The 11,260-nt window shown below is 29.5% G+C and overlaps 1 protein-coding gene across 1 annotated transcript; it reads right to left on the bottom strand.

Annotated features, from left to right (window-relative positions):
- Positions 1 to 228: 228 nt before the first annotated feature.
- On the bottom strand, positions 229 to 3,980 carry LOC129891536 (probable LRR receptor-like serine/threonine-protein kinase At2g24230). The gene has a single exon (XM_055966929.1). It carries the CDS (start codon positions 3,048 to 3,050, stop codon positions 483 to 485), a length of 2,568 nt encoding a protein of 855 aa, XP_055822904.1. The 5' UTR covers positions 3,051 to 3,980; the 3' UTR covers positions 229 to 482.
- Positions 3,981 to 11,260: the final 7,280 nt, after the last annotated feature.

The raw sequence follows: 11,260 nt of genomic DNA, 5'->3' as shown, positions 1-11,260 counted from the left end.
ACAAAATTAAAAAAAATAAAAAAAACCTTTGAATCTTGTAATTTTGAAATAAAGATATGTATAATATACTAAATATACTTAAATATAGTGATCTTAAACATGTCACGTGAAATATTGAAACTAAAGAATTGAAGAGACATTCTTTTTTAAACGGACAGAATAGAAAACTAAGACAAACAAATTGAAACTACCTAGTAAAGATTTCAAGAATTGGAAGACAAATGAAAATGAGTGGAAAATTTGTTCTTCATCAAGGATCAAGCAAAAATGCCTATTTTGTACTATAACTTGAAAACTTTTCCAGTGGAAATGTTTAAAAAGGAAAATGAGAAAACATTGCATAAAGCAGCAAACAAAAATATTGGACTACTGTACAATTCCCCCTTGTGCTAGGTAACAACACAAAGGAGAACACTCAAAATATCAAAAAGACAGAGGTGAAAATTGCATTGTTTCCAATTCCTTTTGTGTCCTCTTTATCTTCATGGTTGTGCAGGCTCAATATCCTTAAGCAGTCCAACTACTTGATGCATACTTGGTCGTTTCGTGGGAACTTCAGCTGTGCATAGATAACCGATTTTCAAGGCTTCAAGTATATGTGTCTGTGATGCAGTTCCACGAATTTTTGGATCGATAGCTCTTGATCCCTCGTTGTTCCTTACTAATCCTCTAACCCAACCAACCAAGTTAGCATCATTGTGTTGTGGATAATCATCTTCAACTGGTTTTTTCCCGGTAATCAGCTCAAAAAGGATGACTCCAAATCCATACACATCTGACTTTGGTGTAGGATATTTAGGTGAGCTGCTCTCTGGATGTAGAAACTCAGGAGGAATATATCCAGGTGAACCGCGAGTGATCTCATCCTCGGGTCCCGTGCCAAATATTTTGGCCAATCCAAAATCGGATAGTCTAGGCTCCAAGTTCATATCAAGATAAACACTGCTAGCTTTGACATCTCTATGTATAATAGGAGGTGAACAACCATGGTGTAGAAATGCAAGTGCTCTAGCAGTGCCAAGTGCGATTTTGTGCCTAAATCTCCAAGTTGTTAACAACCCTTCGGAACCAACATTCTGAATACTGTTATTATCGTCCTCCTCTTCCCACGTGTCCGTGCTCCAGTCTTCAGTAGTAGTTCGAACCCCAAGTGGCAAGTCATGAAGCAAATTCTGCAAATTTCCATTCTCCATATAATCATAAATGGCAATTCTTTGCTCACCAGCCAAGCAGTAACCGGTCAATGGAACAAGATTAGGATGTTTTATCCGTCCAAGATACTCAAGCTCTCTTGCAGCTTCATGGTCAGTCATAGTGGAACCATGAACAAGAACTTTCACTGCCACATGAATGCCACCTGGTAAAAAGCCTCTATAAACTGGACCAAACCTCCCTTCAGCTAACAATGTGCCTCGATCGAAATTAGAAGTTGCAGATAAGAGATCTACAAATGTGAAATTCAACAGTGGCTTCTCGAATATCACCACAGGCACTGAGTTCGCTTGCTTAACATCAGCAACCCAAGTTGTTGAATCAGTCTGGAACGAAAAGGGGCCAGAAATAGTCTGTTCTTCCTTGTAAGAATTCTGTTTAACCGCCCATATAGTAGTTTTCCTTCGACAACCAAAAGCCAAGAACAGTAAACCAAGAAGCAGAAAGACCATAGAGAAAGTTAATGTCAAAGCAAGTTTGAGTCCTCTGTGTTTCGGAGCTTTCCTGTGGAAGAGAGCAGGGTTGGCAGCAATAGGACATCCATTTGATGACCCGATAAACGCCGAAAGGAGTGTTTGAGGGGAGAATTCAGTAGCACAAAGAGTTAGATTGTTGTAAGAAAAATTGAACCTCTCCATCCTTGGGAGTATCTCTACAAGTGGCAATGGGATATCACCAGTCAAATTGTTGTATGAGACATCAAGAACCAAGAGATTTCTATTGCTCAGTGGAGGAATGCGGTTACTAAGATGGTTTTTGGATATATCAAGGATTTTCAAGCCACTCAACGATGAAAGTTCTAGAGGAATTTGGCCAATCAAACTAGTTCCAGACAAATTGAGATACTCTAAGCTAGAGAACATATCAAATTGTGGAAATTCTTGTTGTGAAAATCTATTATCTGCAAGATTAAGGTATAGGAGATTTCGAGCATTGTTTAATTCTCTAAATATCTCTCCACTAAGGTGATTCTCAGATAAATCTAGATAAACCAAATGAGACCAATTGAAACTGGAACTGAAGTTTACCTGAGAAATGTGACCATCAAACTGGTTTCTACTCAAATCAATCACTTCCAATGGCCCCTCAAAGAGACCAACAACAGAACCCTTAAACAGATTGCCTGAAATATTGATATGAGTGATTGAATCCATTCTTGGAAAATCTGAATCTTTCCCAAGAATCTCATTTTCTGCAAGATTTAAGAACTTGAGCTTCTGAAATGTAGAACCAAAACCATTAGGAAAACCAGTGAGTCTGTTTTCTGAAAGATCAAGGGATTCCAAAGAATGGCAGCTCAAAATTCCAGAAGGGATTTCTGAATCAAACAAATTCTTACTAAGATTAAGAGAATGCAAACTTAAAAGGGAGCTAATGGCTTCTGGGATTTTTCCAGAGAAATTGTTGACAGAAAAGTCCATGATTTCAAGAGCACCGAAATTGCCTATGTTGCTTGAAAGGTCACTAGAGATATGGTTATGTGAGAGGTTAAGGTACTTAAGTGAACCTAAACTCCATATATCAGAAGGCAAACCAGTGAGTTTATTGTTGCTCAGATCCAAATACTTAAGCTTTGTGAGTTTACCAATGGTGCTATCAGGAATCACACCAGATAAACCAAAACTTTTAGCTGTCAAATTGACAACATTTTCATCCTTTGAATCACATCCCACCCCTTGCCAAGAACAAAAATGAGTTGAAAAGTTGTGAACTTTAGTAACCCCCATCTTTTGAAGGAAATCAGAGACAAAAAATCCATCAGTGTTTGGTTGTTGGCAAAGCAAAGGCCTAAAGAACACTGTCAAAAGCAGAAAAGAACCAAGAATGCCTATTCCCATTTGTAGATAAGGCTTCAACTGTAAAACTCAGAGACAAAAAAGAAGCAAAACCCTCCAAACAACTCCACAAATCTCCCCTTTTTCAATACTTCAACACCATTTTAGCATAACCCCACAAAGCCAAAAGTTCAAGAAGAGTACACTATTGGCTAAAAATGCATAAAAATCAAATCTTTCTTGTAAGAAATGAGAAAGATAAAGCTCCAACTGTAAAACTCATAGAGAAAAAGAAAGAAGCAAAACCCCTACAAAACAACACCAAAAATCTCCCCTTTTTCAGAAATTTAACACCATTTTTGACTAATAAAAGTTGTTCTACTTTCCAAGAATCAGCAAAACAAACACTTTCAACACAATCCCACAAAGCCAAAAGTTCAAGAAGTGTACACAATTGGCTAAAAATGAATAAAAATCAAATCTTTCTTCAGAAAAATGAAAAACAGCAGCTCAGAAGATAATGGAATTACAGAGGACAACTAAGATTTTTTGGGGTTTCTGGAAGAAAGAATGAGTAATGTGAACTTACCTTGTCTGACCTTTGCATGAAAAGCCAACAAAGAAAACAAACACCTAAACATAAATGCTTTGTCTCTGTGTTTTTTTCAACTAGATAAAAGAAAGTTCAAATCTTTTTTTTTATATAAAAAATGAAAACAAACAAACTAGGAGAGCCTAATGAAGCTCTGGAGAAGGCAAAAGGGGTGCAAAAAGACCAAAAATCAAGAAAAAGATTAAATTTTTATGGTGGTGAGTACTAAAAATTGACAGTGTGTGTTGCGGTCAAATGTTTGGGGGTTCATAAATGAGAAATTTTTGGGTTGGTGAAGTTTTTCAGTAAAGGTGTTGGATGGGAATTCAATGATTCTGCATTATGTTCATTCATTCATATCATCATTTTACTTCATAGCAAGTGGAAATAATACTTATGATCTTCTTGATTATTATTCCTACTATTCTTAGAGCTAATTTGGATTTTCTTATATGTTGCTCAAAATAATTTTAGTTTTTTGAGTGTTTGATGATCAAGTTAAAATTATTTTGTGCTTAAAATAAATTCAAAAAAATAATTAAGTCTGATTGGCTTAACTTATTTAAAAGACTGAATAGATCAGAAACCTCCTAAACTTGTCGATTTTTATTTGGTGTACACCTAAATTTTGTGTTGGCTTAATTACCCCCCTCAACTTGGTAATTTGATATTCGCGGTCCTCTGAATGTTGATGTGGCAAAGAACATGAATGCACTCTCTTTTAGTCGCGTGAGAGGAAAGAAAAATTGAAAAAACTAGCTTTCAAGTAGGTATTTTCAACTATTAAATGTCACATAATCAATATAATAATTTGTTTGTTTCAATCGTATTTCTCTATACTTTTTCTTAATATACATTGCATAATTTATTCTGAATGTATTTTAATTCTTTTTCAGTTGCAATGATTATTTGTTGATATATATTTCGTTTACTTTTCAAGACCCAAATTTACAAAATTTGATTGAAACTTTGTTTATTTTTATCCATATTAAGAGTAGGTTTAGCCAAAATAAAGAAATTCAAACAGATATTTTCTATAAAAAAAAATGTATATTTTTTCATGCAAAGTTTATTTATTTTAATTTTGCATTGTTCCTTTTTTGGGTTATTTAGTTCTTCTTTAGATACAACAATTATTCTTTTTAACTGTGTATTTTTTTCTGGTCTTGATTAAAATATCATTATCTTTGATCAAATAAAATAAATATAGTCAAAATATCATTGTTTCAATTTTTTAATATAAAATTAGCCTTAAAAAGATGATTAAATAATTAATGAACTTAAAAAGGTAAAAAAATATATATTTTATTCTAAAAAAAGCCACATGGACAAAAAAATCCATGTGGCAGCGCTTGTTTTACACATCCATGAGTTGCCAACATTCAGGCGGGGCGCAACTATCAAATTACCAAATTGAGGGGGTAATTAAGCCAACATAAAGTTTAGATGTACACCAAATAAAAGTCAACAAATTTAAGGGAGTCGTGATCTATTATATTTATTTAAAACAACTTATAAACGAAAAACAGTTTATAAGCCAAAAAATAAGTTGAAATACCTAATTTATTTATTTTTTGACTTATAAACTGCTTTCAGCTTATAAATTGTTTTAAATAAGCTAAATCAAATAGGCACTAAATAAAGAAAATAAAACAATAACGTATTTATTTTAGGCTACTTTAATCAATATTTATTGCTTTGAGCTATAGTTACCTTATAGATAATATGACTATTTATATGTTTTTCTTCGTCTCAAAATAAATATTATTATTTTTTCCTGACAATAAAAAATGACTATTTTGAAAAATTAACTAAATATTTGTGATTATTCTAATGTCAATATGATGTAAAATATTTATAAAAATATTTATTAAAGTTTACATAATTTAAATTTTGAGAAGAAGGGTTAATTTGGAATGGAAGGAATATTTTTTTACACTTTTTCTAATTATTTAAAACTTTAAACTCATAAATTAAACTATTTATGGCTATTTTAAGGAGGAAGGTTTTCAATAAATCTTTACTATTTTTGGTCTTATATTCCCTTTGACTTATTTTTTAATTTGATTTTGCACTTCAAATTTCGGAAGATCTATAAAAAGCAATAATTGTGGAAATTTTGATTATTTATTTATTTTTTGGATATTTTGGTATTTGATGTAAAATTGCTTAAATTTTGCTTTAGTAGTGAAACAGCTTATTATAAAATTATACTTTACATCCAAAAATAAATAAATTAAACTTTACTTGTTTTATATTTATATTTCTAATTATATTTTGTTTTGTTTAAACTACTCTTTCAGTATCAAATAATTTTTCGTGATTTTTAAAAATCATTGTATAGACAATAATAATTATTTCTTTCTCATTTTATTCTGAGTATTAGTTGTTTTTAAACTATAAATATCTCACTGGAATAAATATTTAAATGAAGACAAATTAGTAAAAAAAAAAAGACCTCTCCTAATTTTTTTTAAGAAAAATATTAAAAAATAACAGATAATTTGAGACGGACGGAGTAATATTATGAGTCATGGTATACGTGTGATATACAAACAAACACAATGCTCATCAGTTCATCCAACTACATCACTAAATGCATCTTCATGTATTTTTTTTTTGTTATTTTATTCAAATATCTTTAAAAGGTCTATATGAAAATAATACAATTAGTTTTCATTTTATAACATTTTAAAATTATATTAATCATAAATTAACTGATTTTATATTGACTGTCAACTTACCGCTATAGGTGAAATTTAAGATTTCGAACTTATGAATTATGAATTTTTGATAAAAAAATAATTTATTGAATTTTTAGTAAATTATTTATACATATTAAGTAATTTTTTTAAGTGAGAATATAAGATTGACATCAAAGTTAGTAGGTTCAGCTAAAATAAGATAATAAAATTGTTGATGACAAACACTACAACTAATTTAAACAAAAAACATTGTTTAATATATGTTAACTTAAACTAAAAATGTATTTTTGACAATTTCATGGACTAATATGGGGATAAATTTATTGATTGAACTATCATAAATATAACTAAATTTTATCCAAGAAAATCAAATAATTGAATTAATTAAAATGATCTCTTTCTTTGTCTCTTTAATCAAACTATAATGTAATTGATGTCTAATTACCATATATTTCCTAATAATTAATTACTTCTACCACAAGTTTAGGCCTATGCAATTAGTAAATGAAATCATTATTTTAATTTTCCTTTTTCTTTTTTACTTCACATTTTCATTAAACCAATTAAGATATTCTCTGACTTCATTCTTGTTATAATCCAATAAGAATAAATCTAGTGAAATGCATTATCAAACACAAATTCAACTTCAAATTTTTTTCCTTAACGCGAACTAAGAAACAAAGTAAAAATTCACTAGGTATCTATTCAAACACTACTATTTAACTTATACTCACTTTTTTTTTTCATGTTTATCCACTTTGAAGCAACTTCAGATATGAGGTGTCAAAATATCGATGTAAGTTCATACATTTTTATGTGAAGTTCAAGCAAAAATAATTGAAACTCAATCATGTATATGTACATCAACTTCAAATAAAAAATAACTGATATATAATTATATATCATTGGAATTCAAGCAAAATAACTTAATTCAGCCACATGTGAATTGTGATTGATTGAGTTCACACAAAAATAACAAAAATTTTATCGTATATATTTGAACTTCAATCATATTTACCTCATATCTAAAATCAATCCAAAGTAAATAGATTTATGCACTATAAATACAATTTAAATAGTGATCCCAAAATCAACTAATTAATTAAGAATGAAACTAATAACTTAAGCCCACAATTTGGCTTTTTTTTGCACCCAACCCACTGACTATGACACTGTTTTGGTCTACAAAATATTCTCTGAATTTTGACTGACACATAAATAAAAACTATTTTTTTCCTGCTTGTTTGTGAATTTCAACTTAATTAAATACTACAAAAATATTAATAAATTAATATATCAATTGATGAATATTGAATATACCTAAAAACGCGTACTATGTAATATCTATAATTTAATAATTACTTTTCTATGCCAACTATTTTTTTAGGGAGGAATATTAGACAGATTAAATTTGGAATATAACTAATGGAATAGGTTGCTGAACTAATGTATATTTTGTTGTTTTTTTTAAAAAAAGAAGGCAATATAGTGTTAAATATCAATCTGTCAAATTTATAATTTATATAAGTACTTGATTATGACTTATGTTTTGGTTAACAACAATATGTTCAGTGTAATTCTACGAATAAAATAATAGCGTGCACATAAATATAAATAAATAAACAATATAGAGAAAAATAATAAAATTAATATAGAATAATAGAGAGTAATAAACAATGTCATATTTAGAGAAAAAAATAATAACAACAACATATATTACGATAATCCGAATAGAGGGAAAAATAAGGTAATTGATTTATGTTTTGTAATTGCATGCTATAATTGAAGGTTCAACTTGTAGAATGTTTATACATGTAAACAATAATTTTAATAATGTGACGTATTTATCCTCATGTGAATTTTTACAATTTATTTACAAAAGCAAAATAATTTTTTAATTAAATAGGAACAGATCAATAAATTCTCCTCATAGTATGAACACGAACTATATTTTCTTCTATTTCGTTTGTTCTTTTTGTTATAAAAAAAAAATGAATGGTGGAAAAAGGCTTTACTTTTTTTTCCTTTTAAAAAGAGACAATAAGAAGAAAATTGGTGAGAATTGTACTTTTATTGACTTTATAATGTAGTTTTTTAATAATGAGATTCAGATTAAGAGCCCGTTTGGATGAGCTTAAAAAAGTAACTTTTATGTATGTAGTGCTTTTAGAACTTTAAAGTGCTGAAAGTTATTTTTATAAATAAGCAGTTGAGTATTTGGATAAAAGTGCTTAAATGAGGAAAATTATGTGAATTTTAGGGTTAAAAGAATAAAAATGATAGTTTGAAAATTTAGTTAAAATATAAGGGATATAAAAGTAATTTCCATGGTCAAAGAAAATGACTTTAAGCACTTAGAAAAAAAAAAGTTAGGAATCCTAACTTTTCATTTTTGACTGACTTTAAGAACTTTCTGGCTTAAAGTTAGCATTAGGCAAACACGTCCAAAAGCTAAAAAGGAGCTTTAAGTTGGTTTTGACTAACTTAAAGCCAATACAAACGGGCTCTAAATCTCTTAATGCCATTCTAACTCGAACCTCATACTTATATTTGAAAAACTTCACTTAATATGTACCTACAACTTATTAAGAATTCAATAAATTGTATTTTCTACAATTCAAAATTCATAAATTTAAAATTATAGCTTCATTTCAATCATAGTAAAAGACAATATATTGAGTGATTTCAAAGATCGTTTATATTAATTTTGCTGAGTAGAATTATTCGATACTTATGCTATAAAAAAAGTCCCCCCACACCACTTTCCAAAATCTTCTTGATATTTTATGAATGGGGGAGATGGTGCTCTCTTTTTTCACCTCAAATTCAATAGTAAAGTTTGTGATAAGGACTAGCCACAATGTGGACTAAAAGGGAACCACTTATTATTAAAGTCATTAACTTTGTAGGCCAAATTAGACAAAAGGGCAAGTTTTGTGGTATATTTGTCACATCATTAGGTTAAGGATTGTGATTTGTAAGTAATGTTTGTTGTTCAAACATCATAGGTTTAAGTTCATATCAGCAATTTTGGGCTTTATTTTATTGTCCAATTTATTTAGTCTTTGATTAATTTGAGTTGTTTTGGGCCCCACAAGCCTAATCATTCCACAATTCTCTCTTGACTATTGGTTTCATAAATAGTAGTTTAGTCCATTAAAAATGTTCTTTTAATAATTAGTGGGCATTAGTCATGTTCTAAAAAATAAAAAATAAGAAACAATTGATGTAGTATGAGGAGAGTACTAGTTACCTACGACACTATTAAGTAAAATTATAAAATTCAATTAAGAAAATATATTAGCATTTCAATATCTTTTTCGTAATCTTAAGGGGCGATTCCACCATTTTAGACGGATTAAATAGTTCGATTAAGTTAATGCACAAATTCAAAAGGAATCAAGATCCATTAACCCTAACTTAAATCAAATTAATCTGTGTTGATTCGACTCCAAAAAGATTAAATAATTCGATTAAGTTAAGACACAAATTCAAAAGGAATCAAGATCCCATTAACCCCAACTTAATCAAGTTCAATAGTCAAGTATAGCATTAGACAATAAACCCCATGATTGGACTGAATCAATTTTACCATTTTGGTATAATTTAAGTGCAACCAAAGGAAATAATTAGGTTGAACTAGATCAATTCATTGGGACAAATCAATCGGTTAGTCATCCTAAGCTCGAGCCAATTTTACTGTTTGCAACAAATTTTAAAGTAATAAAAAATAAATTACAATCACGAATAAAATATGAAGGAAATATATTTTTATTGATAAACAATGTGGATACAATTCTGTTCCTTCCTTGATTCTTCTCTCTTGATTTATCGTGATTCGAGGACCGTTAGTGTCATATTTCTCGAACTAGGATGATTTGAATTTGATCTCCATAGTGATTCGAGGGTCGTCAGTCGTCAGTGGCGTGTTTCTCAAAATAGCCAGGATGATTTGAACTTGATCTACATGAAAGAATTTGTAGATCTTTTTAAAGTATTTAATCATCAAGAAGTGTTTGACATATTTTGATCTCTTTATGAATATTTCATGAATTTGTGGAATTTTCGAGATGCCTTTCAAGGGAATATAATACCCTTTTATATATGCATGAATTAGTGTTTAAGGTAGAGTAGCCTCCAAAAAATCCCAACTGAAATAGAACTCGTCTTGTAGAGTCCTACAAAATTTTGATGTCTACATTCACCATTTCAAAAAGATTAAACGACTCAAATAACTTGAGATACATGTTGAGATCGAATCAACCCCGTTAAGTTAAGCCCAACTTAATCAGATCGGTTTGTTCTGATTTGACTTAACTATCAAGTATATAACACACAATACATGTATAAATCATGAGTTATATTGAATTCACTTTGAATTCTTTACTATCTCTATTCAATGAAAAAAAAAAATTTATTTTACAAAGTAAAATTTCATTCACATTCAGTGCTTACATCAAATCAATAATAAAGAAAAAAAAAGTCTTTTCATATTTAGATTTCTTTCTTAACGTATTCTCATTTTAAATTTCACCTAATAAAATTATATTACATTATTAAATATAAATATCAAGTGTGGATAAATATTTACGACTCTCCCCACTAATAATAAGGATGTGGGTTGGTGAATTTGATCAAATGTGAGCACGCCAACACCGACAGGGGAAAAAACTAGTGGGGAGTTTAATGATTTGCATTGATTGAGGGGACGAGATGAGTAAAAAGGAATAAATCAACACCTTTTTAAAAAATAATTATTTGCTTTCCCAGTCCCCACTAACATAAATAATTACAATTTCTATCTTTAATTATCCACTTTTGTTTTATTATATAGTTTCTTTCATACATTATGTCACATGATATTGTTAACATAACGTATTCTTCACATCGCCGCTTGTCTATTCCCTTTCCATGCAATTTTCATCAATACTACTTTATTAACCAATTAATTTAATTTTTATTCATTTTTTATTCAG

Source organism: Solanum dulcamara, chromosome 6, assembly GCF_947179165.1.
Source record: "Solanum dulcamara chromosome 6, daSolDulc1.2, whole genome shotgun sequence".
NCBI lineage: Eukaryota > Viridiplantae > Streptophyta > Magnoliopsida > Solanales > Solanaceae > Solanum > Solanum dulcamara.
This window is presented reverse-complemented; position numbering and strand designations above follow the sequence as displayed.